The sequence below is a fragment of the Seriola lalandi genome, unplaced genomic scaffold, assembly GCF_002814215.2.
Source record: "Seriola lalandi dorsalis isolate HSWRI2012SDOR001 ecotype SW California unplaced genomic scaffold, Sedor1 jcf7180002054861, whole genome shotgun sequence".
NCBI lineage: Eukaryota > Metazoa > Chordata > Actinopteri > Carangiformes > Carangidae > Seriola > Seriola lalandi.
The window spans coordinates 700,967-715,728 of NW_019525414.1; the positions used below are offsets into that span (position 1 = coordinate 700,967).

Consider the following 14,762-nt stretch of genomic DNA (forward strand, 5'->3'; position numbering starts at 1 on the left):
GACTAATCGCGCGAATACGTGATTTGAACGGCCGAATGATTTATTTCACGGTTATTTATTTAAGTATCAGCCGTTTTCAAAACACTCCGCTAGTCTGTTAGCTAACCAGCTAACTCTTGATTCTCCCGCGACCCAGAAAAGCCAGGACTCCAAAACTTCGCCAGAAGGCAGAGAGAGGGTCACAGGTTCCGCTAACACAAACGTTAGCTAACGCCTGTCATTAAATAAGTAAGGGCAATCTGGTGTCCACATTCATTGAGTATGTTTTGCAAAGCTGTGTTGTGTATTGCTCGTTATATGTTACTGTAGCTAACACGCAAGAGTTTCGCATTGGAGTGTTTTGTGCGCCTGACAGCTGTCACGACAACACAGTACAAAGTAGGGTAGCCTATTAGCTTAGCTGTTAGCCTAGCTGCCTTCTGCCGTGTTGCTGGGGAAATATTGTTCCATGGCTGCACACTGCAGATATGTTGACCTGAGCTCAGTTGCTTTAAGGTTTTATTTTAAGCTCCGTCCATGTTGCTAGGTTGTTAGCTTCTTGGCTGCTTTTTATTGTAACTAAACATCAGTATACCACGGGCCTATCAAAACACACTCTCCCACTTCAAAGTAGCCGCAGCTTGTTCAGAAGTTGTTTTCTTTTTTAAGAATAATGCAACTGATGCAACATTTTTAAGTACGCTTGAATCACATGAATTGCAGGAAACTGTTTATTGCGTGAGTTATTTACCCTGGTTATCCCTGTCAGATTACATAATCCACCTCCACCTTTCTTTGCAGGCTGCCCATCTTCATCCAAGCCCCTACTCTGATGTGAACTGAACAAATTCATCTGTAGGAGTCATCCTCTAAGTTGAGGAGCTGCCTCATAGCTGGGGAAAGTCCAGGTGTTTGGGCCTCAAGTCAGATTTACTGGCAGTCTGTGTGCTTCTAACCCACCAGCATGCACATTGGACAGTGGATACCCTAGCCAAAACAGATCCTGGCTTCCCAAAGATGACAAGGTATGCAAAAAGTGCTTCAGTTATTCTTTTTTTATTTCTCTACCTTGGCATTACACTGAAATACTTCTTTTGCTATGGTCACACCCAGCAGTGTTTACTTCATATTTTGAGTGCCACACATCTGGCATTCAGGTTTTCTTTAATTAGAGCATTGCTATTCCTTAGACCGCAGAGATATTTGTTTATCCATCTTATACATGCATGTGTTTACTTATTTAGTGACTCCCACTGAGCCACAAACTTGCATTTTATAAGCAGTGGTAATTCTGGTAGTGTCATTCCATAATGGCATTCAAACGTCATTGATAAGATTACAAAAGTAAAATTCATTATTGAATAATGGTGATGCTATGAGACAACTTTAGCCTGTAACTTTATGAACACATCAAAACATTTTAGACAGTGACATTGGTGAAAAATCCTTGTTTTGTGTCTATAGACTCAAAGTGGATACTTAACATTTCAAAGCAAAACTCTTGGCTCTTTAAAGAAATTGAACTCTATTATTATGGGATTAAAAGAAAAGATGTATTAACATTGGCTGATTTTCCAAGGTGCTGGCAGGCTGCAGCTACAAAATGATGGGAGGCAGTGAGACTGTCACTGGGGACAAGGATGGGGTCCACACCACTGCAATACAAGTCCCCATCGGCTGGCAGAGGAGAATGGAGAGCGGGCGGGTAATCTATGTCAGGTGTGTTGGTGTAGTTGAACAGAAAGCACATGTATACTTTTTGCAGATATTTACCAATATTTTAACAAATGATTCTGATGTGAAGGCCTATTAATGTGTGTGTGTGTGTGTTCGTGTGTGTGTGTTCGTGTGTGTGTGTGTGTAAGCTACATAAATCATTTTGGAGAAATGTGAATGCTGGTTGTGCCACCATATTTGGGCGGATATTACCAAGAAAAATGATGATGCAGTCATTTTTTTTCCCAATAAAGACTTCCCTTTGGCTTATTTTCCTTGGCTAGCCCAGGACAGAAGACACCATTTTGATTGGAATGCACATATTTCATTGAACAGTGGTTTGGATCTTGTTCGAAGTAAAAGTGTACAAAATGTGACATTTTAAATATAAAATTGTGTAGGACCTCTGGCTATCAAGAGAAGGTCATTTTTTCAACTAGTCAAATTGAGATGCACATGATGGCTGAATCACTGAAACAGCAATGAGCTGTTTAAAATATGACGACTGCTGCTGTTTTTTAGTTTTTTACACAAGAGGAGAAAAGAGAGCTCTGTCTTTTCTCTAACTAATGTTAGGCCCATATTGTTTGGGCTACAGATGCCTCATATCCAGGTCAATTCACACACCTGTGAGTAAAGCATACAAAACTCTATACCTGATAATGACAGCACAATGATTATAACAACAAGCACAGGGTAGGTGTCAACAATGAAGCAAGCAACGCTGATCCCAGATTCAGGATTATCATTTGGCGAGGGGAGAACAGCAGCGTCCCACATAATTGATGGCCTGGGGCCCAGGGCCAGAAAAAGTTTATGCGGACTGCGTTGAGCTAAACCCCTGTGCTAACTTCTGAGGTTGAGTTAAAAGTCCAGTACTAACATTATTGCTGTGTGGTGCTCAGCTGTGTTTTATTATCCGCTATTAGATTTGTTTTCAGCAATGTGACTGGCATCAGATGATGGTGTTTGTTTGCTGCTTCCTCAACACACAGAGTGCCTGAAAGGGTTCATTTGATTATTGTTCCCATCCATGCCAAATTTGTGAACTGCCTCATTATTCAAGATGTCGTTTGTGTCAAGCAGGGACTTAACTAATAATGAGAAGAAGTACAATTGTTATTATTATATTTACCTAATATCATATAGTGTAAGTGCATGATTGAATGATCTTTTTACAGTAAGTGTTGCGATGCCTATAATTATTAGATTATGAAAAAAAGATTTTATTGATTTATTTTTACTTTTGGCTGCTGGGTCAAAGGGCCTGTAAAATTGATCTACTGGCCAAGTGGGCCAATGGGAAAACATACTATGTTGGACACTGAGCAGTCCTGCAACTTCTTGTGAGTATCACTAAGTAATGTTAAAGCAAACTCACTCATTTGATAGGAATATGTAAGGAAACACATGTCTGTGAAATAAACAACGTTCGGAAGATCCATCTTGATACAAAGATGGTAGATATTACACATGCACGTGTTTTCTTCTTCCTGCAGGTGGGCCTTACTATGCATGCAAAAACTGTCAATCTCAAAGATAACAGGCAGATTCCCTCACAGAGATATTAACTTTCTATATTATTTGGATAGGATTTAGAGACATGTTGTAAATGCAATTTATTAACCCTGATTCTGACTCTAACCCTAACTTACAACTCCATCCTAGGGGAACTGATATAATGTAACAGCAGTTTATTTATACATAGGCTTTCACCTTGATGTGTGATCAGTTAAGTCAGCGTTAACTACCAAGCCAAGTAACTGCATTATCAATCATTCAAATAACCCCTAATAGGATATAACATGGTGACAGGGAGCTGAGATCACATTTTAATCAACTCTACTATAATAGGTCTTATAATAACGCTAATTTGTCATCACCACAAATATCATGTGTACTGTGCATAATCTGTTCTTGTTTGAAGAGCCACTTAAAACACAACAGTTTGTTGTTTGTGTATGTGGTCCTGTAGGTGGCTGTAAGTCCTTTAAATCCTCAAATCTCAATGGGATTTTAAATGTGGGGATCTTGATGTGTGTTCAGGTTTGCTTCTCAGAACGTTGCTCTATTTTGAAAATGTCTTGTTACATGTCCTTTTCAATTCACTTTGAGTTTTCTGTAACAACTGGGTGTTGCTGCCTTCTTCCTGTAGTCCCAGTGGCACTGCCTTGTCCTCTCTGGACGAAGTCAAGACCTATCTGTTGACTGATGGTACCTGCAAATGTGGCCTGGAGTGTCCACTCATCATTCACAAGGTAAAAGCCTCTCTTCTCACTCTACGAATACAAATTAAAACATTACTAGTGTGGTATCCACAATTAATAGCCACTTAATTGTGCAATTACACATATTTAAACAACATGGTGAGGACCTTTTAACCTCTTAAAACTCACTTGATCAGTGTGGTGGGTCACTTAGTCTTAATAACAGTTGTGTGTTTTGTTTTCTTTGTGTGAGTATCCATGCATGCATGAGTGTGACACACCTCCACTGGAGGCTTTAGTTGTCTTAAATTTAATGAAACGTCAGGAAAAGCTTTCTCTCTGAATTCTGTTGAATTCTCTTTTGTCTGGTATCCTGCAGGTATTCAACTTTACTGTGGGAGTGATGGTGGAACAGTGCAGCCAACCGTTAGGCAAAACAGAGCAGGACATGACCAAACTGTGTAACCACCGCAGGAAAGTGGTAGCGATGGCTGCTCTGTGTCGCAGTATGCAGGCCTCACAGCTGCCCTTTCCCAACCTACATCATTCAGGTAAGCATTGAGCATTGTAATATCAAACAGTCTAATAAATTCATAAACAAAGCTGTTGAAATAACTCTTTTTGGTGTGATGGAGTCTCTTTGTAAGGTGTCAAAATCTGCAATTTATCCACCAAATCTATTGATCTTAGTGTTGAGTGTGTTGAGTGTGCTTTGTGCACTGTAGTAACCTCACATCGAGGGCTGCAACAGGTCTATGATCTTGCAGCTCCCACAGTACCCAACACAAATTGGCTGTTATGTGTGTGAGAGCACATGCTATTTCACCATGGGATGAATTGGAGATGAGATTTAATTTATAATAAGTATATGAGACATGCCTCTGAAACCACTTCTTTTCTCTCTCTCTCTCTCTCTCTCTCTCTCTCTCACTCACCCTCTTTCTCTCTTTATTTTTAAAAAATATATATATATGCTGTGTTTTAAGGACATTAAACAATTTGACATCAAAATCAGTCCTGTAAGCAATAACACCAACTGCTACACTGAAGACGTTTTATTGTCTGGTTTGTGTCTGTTAATATGGCAATTTCCATTAGATATCAGAGACACAGTGACATTTTTAGTTTCTGCTGCCTCAGGCAAAATCCATAAAAGTGCTAAATGTATCTTATTTTCTCTGTGGGAAGGCGCCAGACAGATTTTTGATTTGGGGAACAAAAAAACACTTATGTGTGATCAGAATCACCATAGGAGTGGGTGGGAGAGGGATCTTGCATCTGTGTGAGCAGGCAGTGATGGCCGGAAATCCTCTGAGAGAAGGTGGGTGTGGGATTGACAAAATAAGTGCTGGTCAGTGTAGCAGCTGTCAGCCACACAGAATTGAAACTACTGATATTTTGATAGCAGTAATGTACTTCCACATTGGAAATAGCAGAAATTCAGCGTAAAAATATGGTATGTGTAAACATCAGGATGCTCTTCCTGAACACTCGCTCAGTCAGTCATTATGGCAGAATATTCAGACGTGTGTGTGTGTGTGTGTGTGTGTGTGTGTGTGTGTGTGTGTGTGTGTGTGTGTGTGTGTGTGTGTCCACTTTCAGAGGTGAGCAGTCGAGGGGACAGCCGTGATCCAAAGGGCCAACTCATGGAGCAGGAAGAAGAGGACCGTGGCATTTACCATCCCAAACTCCATCCAGTCCCTGCTCGACCCCACAACAACTTTCACTCAAATCCCTGTGCCAGTCCCAAATCCCCCCACCAGTTTATTTACCCTTATAATGGTTCCTCCCCCATTCTTCACACAGCCACAAACTCTCACCATCCCTTGGATACTTTGAGAAGGCTTCACCATCCTCCTCCTCTACCTGCATCCTCAACCTCTTCCTCCAACTCCTCATTCCCCTCATATAGCGCTGCCCAGAGGTCACCCCGCACCCCCACACCTCAGAACGTCAGTCAAGGTCAAAGAACACCCAAAACCCCGGAGACCCCTGGCTCTCCTCGGCTAGGGCCCCTCTCTTCACCTCCTCCCTCTTCCCCTATGACACTTGGTGCAGGAGGAAGAGCAGGACATACTCACACTCATCACCCTCATGGTGTTATTGTGGGAGGCTCCACCCTCTCTCCATCTCCCTCCCTCTCACCCTCTGTCCATAACATGAACTGTGTTTCTCCTCACCAGCGGACCCACCACCCTTCAGCCTCTCCTTCCCCTTTCTCTGAGCAGGGCGGAGGCTCAACATTAGCAGAAGGAGGACAGATGGGAAGTAACTTGTCTCAGAGGAGGAAATCCACCTCTTCCTCTCCACACTCCCCTCTCCCTGGTGGCTCCCCAAACCCCAGCCCCCACTTCCCCAAGTACAAGCTGGAAGATATCTTGGAGCAGTTTAAGAACTCAGGCAACAGCAGCACTAAGAACCACCATCTCCTAAACCCTAGTAACCCCTCCTTACTGACCAACCAAAGCAGTAGCAACCCTCATGCTCTCTCCTCAAAGACCTCAAAGAGCATCATGAGTCAGACTTCCAGCACAGGACCACCAGGTTTTGGGTTGAACTCTGCAGGTCCCTCTAATTTGCCTCTGGGGGCATTTCTGAACCACCACCACAACCATCAGGGCAAAATGCCACATCCAGCTTCTTTTCCTGCAAGTAACTTGCTCTCTGCAGCTGCCAAGGCTCAACTGGCTAACCAGATAACCCAGAGCCAGAGCTCAAATGCGACCAGCAACCCAGCAAGTTTGCCCTCTTCTCTGGAGGTCTTGAAAGAGGCACAGCAGCAACAGTCATCAAAGGTAACTAACAGCACTTTACATAACAGCCACCCTCCCTCCTCCATTGCTTCTACCAAGCCTCCCCATTCCTCCCTTGCAGCAGCCTCTGCCATCCTCTTTCCTCCATCCCACGCTCTGGCCCAGTCCCTGGCTCCCTCTCTGCCCCACCTGCCTCCCACAGCGGAGCGCAATGCGTCGCACAGGAAGAGGCAACGGCGGTCTCCGACAGTTCTCAGCATGCTTAGAGACACCCAGCAGCAGGCTAATGGGCCACAGAAGACCCCACCAGGAGAAGCTGTTTCTGCTACAGTTATCAACCTTTCCTCGTCTTCCTCCCCCTCCTCCTCGTACTCCTCCTCCTCTTCCTCTACCTCAACTGTGCAGAACCAGAATGCTGTCATGTTGGAAACCCATCATCATCTCCTCCCCGGGCAGATGCCCAGGCTCCCTGCTTCTCGACAGACAGCACACCTTTCCAGGCCTCCTCGACAAAATGAGGCTCTGGATTTCACTACAGGTCTGACTCCTACACCTCTTGGCTTGGATCCTCCAACCCAGCCTCTGTCTGCTCTGTTACACCTGCTCAGTGTACAGAATGCACAGGCCACAGCCTCAACATCAGCATCCAACGTTGCGTCCGCTCAGCTAGGATCTGAGTCTGTTGAAGGAGGTGGACACACTAATAAACAGAGCCCTAGACTCTCGCCCTCTTCTCCCACTCCTCATTCTAACGTCAGGCACCCGCAGAGTCGGTCACCCTGCCTAAACAATGACACTAACTCTCAGCTCTCGGTGCCACAGCCGCTTTCTCCTCCCCCCACTTCCTATCAGTTCAGATCAGTGCAGTCTCATTTACACCCTCAGTCTGCTAAGTCAAATCCTCTACAAAGACATTCTCCTTCTGCAATAGTGGTGCCCAACTCAAATGTAACTTTACACAATAGCAGCAGCCCATCTCAGCATAGGTCCCCAAATCCCTCAGACAAGCATCAACCAACTGAAAATCACATTCCTACAATAGACTCTGTTTCCCAGGCACCTTTGCAGGAAGCCGCACCAGAGGGCACTGTGGCAATGGAGCTCAGTAGTAACAGCTTATCAACATCAGTTGACCTGAGTCATTCTCAAGGCAGTGTTACTATGGCAATATCCACCTCCCCAAAGCCTCTTGATCTTAGTAACCATGTCCTGGCCCTTCTCGCAGCATCTTCTACTGTGCCACAGGGGGAGGGCAGCTCCCCCAATAGCACCATTGATGTTGACATGTCTTCCCAAGAAAATCACACTGCAGGTGAGGATATTCTTTAGTCGGAAGTGTGTCATTAGTCTTAAAGATATATCTGAACTTTTGAATGCATATAGAAGTAAATCGGTTTGTAGAGATTTGCAGTTTATTGAAAATGTTCCTATACAGAAGATCCTTTCAAAAATGTTGCTTATACAAATGTGATTAATGTGAGTTTTGTGTGTGGTCCTGAGCTTTCCCTGTTAGGCTTTACAGATGCCCATATGTCTTAAGATGGTTCAGGGCTCATGATTGCGCCCTCTATGGGTGTTGCTTTGGGACGATATGAGTGTGTTTTATTGATGTGTTATTTCTAGCTTGTGAATTTAATGCTGTTTTCTAGCTCACTGTCAGCACTCACTGCTGCCCCAGATTCAGCCACACAGTTAAATCCTATGTGAGAAAATATATTTATTGTATTGATTTGTGAGTCACCCTGAACAGAGGTGAATGATTCATGTTTCTCCCTCTGCAGGGGCAGACGAGTCTGGATGTGTGGACCCGAAGGTCTCCACAGTGACCAAACCTCCAGCAGCCCCCAGCCCTGAGCCCATCACCTCTCGTCTTGGGGATAATAACAACCCCCCGACTCCTTCAGCTGTGGGTGACTCAACCCCTGCCTTACATCTGGCAGAGGCCTTCCCCTTTATGAACCAAGAGCAGCTGCTTCAGCTTCTGTCATCCACAGGAGGGGTACCATCCCTCCTGGACCCTACAGTTCTTGCTTCATTGCCCCTAGGGGGGCTGTGGTTGGGAGGACAACATACACAGATACCTGCTGCCAGTGCTACACTACAAACACCACAGAATCTTGCAGAGCAGCAGCAATCAGAGCAGCAGCAACAGCATTTACTGATTCAACAACAAGAGACGCAGCAGCAAAACCAGGATCAACAACAGAAGCAACAACATATAAACAACAATCCTCTGTTTCCCTTGTTGCCCTTGTTAAGTGGTGCTCAAGGAGAGTTGCCTCTGAACCTTTTGGGCCTATTGAACCCGCTCCTACCCCCAGCCACAACCCCTACCCCAGGACAGGAGGCTGATTTAGGGCTAACAGAAAAACCCAGCCTTCAGGCTTTGGTTATGGCCTCCTTGTTACTTGGGCAACAGCAGGCATCTTTGTTGCCTCTGTCTGGGCTGGGTCAGTTGAGCCAGGTCAGTTTGGAAGTTCCTCTCCAGCAACCACAGCAGATCCCCACCACACTGGAGGGACTAACCCTGGATAAAGCCTCTGGCCTCCTGGATCCATCTACCCTAACGGGCCCGGGGCTCTTGGAGGTCGCCCAGGGTCTACTCCCCATTCCTCCAGGAGCTGAGGGCACGATCCAAGCCCTGCAGTCTTTGCTCCTTCCTGCCACTCTTCCTCCTCCCCCTGCAGCCTTCCTGCCCCTCAGCCCTGCCTTGCTCACTGCTGCCCTGAGCTCTGCAGAGCTCCACCCACCTCCCCACACCCAATTAGCTCCTGCACAGCAAACCCAACATACCCAACCTCAGGTAGGCTCCCTTGTCTCCCATAGGTCTTTCCTCTGAGCTCCGCTTAGTTTCCCTTGAAAAACCTATGAGCTCATTTCCTGATCTGCTCCATTGTTTTGCCTTGTGTTAGTTGCTTTTTTCCCTAAACTACTTTTTAAATGAAGCCCTCCACAAACAAAATGATCTGTTTGGATTGATTGCAGTCTGTCACTCTTAATGTATTTGTAAATTCAGATATTTTTGAAAGCATTTTTATTTTGACGAAATTGAAGACTTGCCTCTGTGTATGTCTCCAGCCCTGTCTCTACCTTGAAACTCAAATCTTCTCTCTTGTCCTCTACTCTCCAGGTACCTACTGATGCTGGTGTTGATACCCTCATACCCCTATCTCTCCAAGGCAAAGACAACCCCATCCTCCAGCAGTTACTTCCCACTTTGCTCAACCCTGCTGTATTAGGTGAGTAAGTGCCCACACTCTGTAACGTGTCTTTCCTGTGTTTGGAACATATCATCTGTTCTGTTAAAACACTGCAGCCATTCTGTAGCAATAAGCCATTATATCAGTGCATCTTTGAAATGTGTCTTCTGTAGGAGATCTTTCTGCCATCACAGGCCTCCATAACATGGTGGGGATTGGAACAGGTTCCATCCTCCTACCCCCTGTCCAAACCTCTGCTTTGGGCATGCCTCTGCTGCAGGGTCCAGATGGGGCCATTAACTTGCTCAACAACATACAGGTAGGTTACTGGAATGTAGCTTAGTAGATGAAGTATATCATTTGGCTACGGCCAAAACAGTGAAATTTTTGAGATGTGTGCACTTAGATTGTTCAATTGATACTTTAACTGGAGATATCCTGAGCCAATCCTAAAGACTGGTGTCAGTCAAAATCAGAGCTTTTCTTTAGTGCATTCTACTGTGTTTTCCACATCAGCATGCTAGTGTTGCATTGCTGCTGTCCGTTATGACAGCTGGGCTCTACGCTGCAAACATTTCACAGCACATGTGAATGAGTGTTTTAATGCATGTATTCTGTTTGTGCCCACTAGTGTAAATTACTCTTGAGTTCTGACTCATTGGACGTTATGTTACCTGAGTGTGTCCTGTTTTGCTTGTACCTCTCTCATTCTCAGCAGGGGGAGACGCATAGAAATATTGTCAATAATTTAAGCTTAGAAATGTATTAGTTTTGAACCAGGCCCTTCACTGTTTTGATGAAGGAGCTTGTGAAAAAAGGTGTGGCAAATGTTGTACTCTATAGCTGTTACTTTAAAGTGTCAGAAACGTATTTAACATTTACGTAAAAAGGTAAAAATTTAGGTTAAAAAGTATAGGATGGGACTTTGTGATGGCAGATACGCAGTGGGCTGTTATAGATTGTCTGTGGCTTATTAATGGATTTGTACAGTATATATGTAAGTAAATGTGGATAGCTTTTGGATTGTTTTGTGTCAAAGAGAAAACATGTTGTTTGTTCTTCATAATATTTATTTGGGAATATTTGACTGCCTGATTGAAGTGAACTTGTTCCTTTTTTCCCCAGCTGAACCTTGCACCACCTTCAGAGGGAGAGAAGCCAGTCTCAATGCAAGAAACACAAAACCCTGCTCCACAGGAAAATATTCCAACCAGTCAGATTACTCCTGATGTGGTTCCCAGTCCTGCTCCAGCTCTGCCTCAAGGTCCTGCCCCTGCCCAAGAACCCACCCCACCCCCCCAGCGAGAATCTGAGGGCAGGGCTGTGATCGATCCTTACACATCTTTCATGGACACGATTTACACCTCCTTCCTTCAAGTCAATGCTAAAGAGCAGGAAGACGGGGCCCATCTGGGTCCATCTGACCCCACTTCACCCTTCTGTGCCTTACCGCCGGTTTCTTTCCCTGTGGCGCACCATACCCCATCCACCTCTGTCCCAACTCTGCCACAGGCAAGTTCCCCAGTCTCATTGAGTCCACGCAGGGCCTGTTCCCTCCGCAACCCAGACTTATCCCGACTCAGCCTGGAAGCAGCAGCCCATTCCCCAGCCCAGGGGACGCCCAAACCCACTGAGGATGGGTCTACGTCACCCTTACAAAGGAAGCCAGTCATAGTAGAGGGACATACGCACCCAGAACCTCCTATGCCACCCATATATTTGGAAGAGGCTAAGACAGACTGTACTGGGCCTGCTGCAGCTGTGTGCCCTTTCGTGGAGGCAGGGGGGGATAGACAGGGGCACCTTCCCCATTCAGGGTACCTTAGTCCCATGGATGGATGCAGTGGTAGGCCCAGTGAGGAGACAGCTGGGACATTGCTGCACACTGAACAGGGAAGGGTAAGTGTTTGATTCTGCATCATCAACCTGATGAGTCATCAGAATTTGCACTTTGGAATGAACCTAAGACTGTTAAAACAGAGGGATGTAGCATTGTGATCATTTTGTGTGGCTGCATTTTAAATCATGATGGTGTTGTAATGTGATTTCTGATTCTACCTACCAAGGATCAAGCAGGAGCAGCGGGCGGAGCCAGAAGAGGAAGGAAAAGGAAACAAACGTAAGTTGTCTTGTTAACGGTTCATTTTTCAGATGGGGACAGGGAGACCTTGTTCTTTAATCTTCAATGCATAAGACAAGCTTTTAGTTTTGCTGATGCTTCATTACAACTGTATTTGGCTAAATTGTGCTGTATTGAGTACTAGTGTGTTCCTACTTTGTTTGTTAGGCTACAGAATGTGTTAGAAGACTTCAGAGACATGGATGCTACAGCACTAGAGGAAACCAAGGCTACGGTAAGACCCCATTGTAGAATCATGCAACATTATCATATCATCAGATTTTCATATACTGTATGAAAGTAACAGTAAATGACAGTGGTTTAATTTGCTTGTCCCAAGGAAACTGGGTCAGTGCAGTGCAGAAAAACCACAGAATCAGAGAGTAGCACAAAAAACACATCAACCAAGATGTTGACATTCCAACCCAGGAGTTATTACATGAGTACACACACAGACTCACAAGGTGAAAACAATACCAGTCAAAAAGATCACATGACTTTCATGAGCAGATAATGCTGTTCATTTGTCTTAGAATAACAGATGATTTAATTTCCATTCTCATCCGTGTTGACTAAACAGCTGAGATTCATTCTTGATCTTCAAAACAGCAGTTGAGAAAAAAATCTTATCTTGTAGTAAGATTTGTTCTATCAAGGTCAAGAATGAACCTTTAACCTCAAAAGCAGTGGGCTTCAAGTTTTTGTTCAGATTCCTAAAAACAGTGAAAAGCAAAGACGGTGGATCTGTGCAAGCTGGAGCATCATGTTTTGTAGTCTACACTGCACTCTGGCTATGAAAGGTTTGCTCCAGGGAAAGTCTGTGCTCAGCGCTGGATATCTGGGAGTGACTGTGCAGTTCTGACCACAGTGGTAAAGTCATTCCACCAGGAGACAGGCCTGATGTGACTGTCATCTTTCTCTCTCTTGTTCCAGACAGCACTGCTGAAGCCTGAGAGGTCAGTCCGTGGCAGGAGGCGACGAGGTGCCAGGTCTCAGAGGCAGTGATTAGTGGAGGGAGCTGTCAGTCAGACCTGTTCACCAATCAAAGGTGGCCAGACGCCCCTCTTCCCCCCTCCATCTCTCCACTATCATCACCACTGTTTAGACCTTTTTTTTTTTATAATTCAACTGCACTAATATTATGTTGTTGTCATGTCAACCATTTTTATGGCAACCACTATGAAAAACACATAGGAGAGATCTAGTTTGAAAATGTAATTTATGAAATGTTAAAAAAAAAAAAAAAAGAAAAGGAAAAGAAGGAGAGAGTTTGTGGAAACTTTTTCACTTAAGTCTTCTCTTAGGTCTAGTTCACAAAATAATGGTTGCTTGACATTGTGATCAGAGATCTGTTAATTATGGTGTTAGAATTATGTCAATGAGAAAACAAAAAATAAGCAAGAGTACTGTTTTCTTCTCATCAGTGTGTAACTGTGAGTCAGGATAAAGCCCATCTACTTGAACGATGCTCTCTGTCGAAAGTGTGTCTGTATGTGTGTGGATGTTTGTGTCTGAGTGTGTGTTGGACACCTATTGCTGAGCCCCTCACTGTCCAACTTTTAGTCAAATTTATTTTTATTTCAGTGAACAAGACCCTGTCTGTTAGTAACATAAAGAGACACAGCGGTTGAATTTTAAAGAAACGTTGTGAGGGGTGCTGGAAGAGAATATAAGAAGGAACAGACTTGTGTCTTTTCTTCTTCAGTATGAAATAACCGTTGTATGGGACAAGCCAAGAAAATAATGTGGTTCACCCAATCAGGTTTTTAGCCAGTTTTCATCAACCACTTGCCACACTTTTTTAATCTTGATTCCACATTCTGTGAGATTTTCCTTTAATGGTTTGTATGTCACCAATAGTTTTATGAACTGAGAAAACGTTAATTTTAAAAATGACGTTTTTTTTTTTTGTCTGACCACACCCAGTTTTTGAAATTGTCCACAACAAATCTGGAACACTTCAGAAAAACTTTGAGCACCATTTGTCCCGCTTTGATAACCCACTTACAGTTCACATGCTGTCTCATTTGATGCCATGAAGAACTACTTGTAGCTGTGGTGTGATGGAGACTAGTTATATGTTGACACAACACCTACCCAAACCCCCACCGCCCTCCAGCCATGAGATAAATATGTGGATTGAATTTTAAAAGAGAATATTTGCAGGAACCCTGAGTTTATAAGAAGTACAGTATGTCCTTTGATTGTATGAACGAATGGCTGGAAAACTTAAACGCAGAGAGCTATGATGTCTTACGTGGATCTGTTGAGTCCGTGTGTTACTGTGGATTTGAAGTACTATCCTCCCTCTTGTCTCATATCACTGTTTGAGCTCTCCTCCACACACTGCCCCGCCCCAAGTACTGGCATCTCTAGCTGTATTTAAAAAATAAAGTGAAAAAGAAAGCAGATTATGCAATTTCTACACTTGGAGATTTGTACATATGTACAGTTAATGTGTTTTATTTTGATTTTATATTGTTAGAGAAGAGACGAGAGAAAACAATGAATTGTGAATTTTTTCTGGGAATTGTAATTAAGTATTTTTCTCATTCTACCCCTTGCTTTCAATACTTATGTTTAAAAAGACGATTAAATTGTGGACTGTAGCTTTCTTTTTTATATGGGAGTCTTTTTTTATTTAATATTAAACTATTTACAGAAAAGTTACCTTGTGTTGACTTCTCTTCAGAAAAGGGTGTGAACAATTTTATGATGCAGTTCATACTGTATGTGAGTTGCAACCAAAGATACATATTGTTGAATAAGAATTATATATATTATATTG

The 14,762-nt window shown here is 43.8% G+C and overlaps 1 protein-coding gene and 1 long non-coding RNA gene across 2 annotated transcripts in view; one reads left to right on the top strand and one right to left on the bottom strand.

Moving 5' to 3' along the window:
- LOC147817887 (uncharacterized) overlaps window positions 1-14,762 on the bottom strand; it is a 165,011-nt gene that overhangs the window by 88,753 nt on the left and 61,496 nt on the right. The gene's annotated exons all lie outside the window — the stretch shown is intronic.
- On the top strand, window positions 30-14,644 carry mbd6 (methyl-CpG binding domain protein 6). Its single transcript, XM_023427499.2, has 13 exons — window positions 30-228; window positions 781-1,004; window positions 1,559-1,698; window positions 3,851-3,953; window positions 4,282-4,453; window positions 5,505-7,967; window positions 8,437-9,458; window positions 9,786-9,894; window positions 10,029-10,174; window positions 10,981-11,754; window positions 11,922-11,974; window positions 12,143-12,209; window positions 12,908-14,644. The coding sequence occupies exons 3-13, from the start codon at window positions 1,583-1,585 to the stop codon at window positions 12,977-12,979; spliced, it is 5,097 nt and encodes a 1,698-aa protein (XP_023283267.1). The 5' UTR covers window positions 30-228; window positions 781-1,004; window positions 1,559-1,582; the 3' UTR covers window positions 12,980-14,644.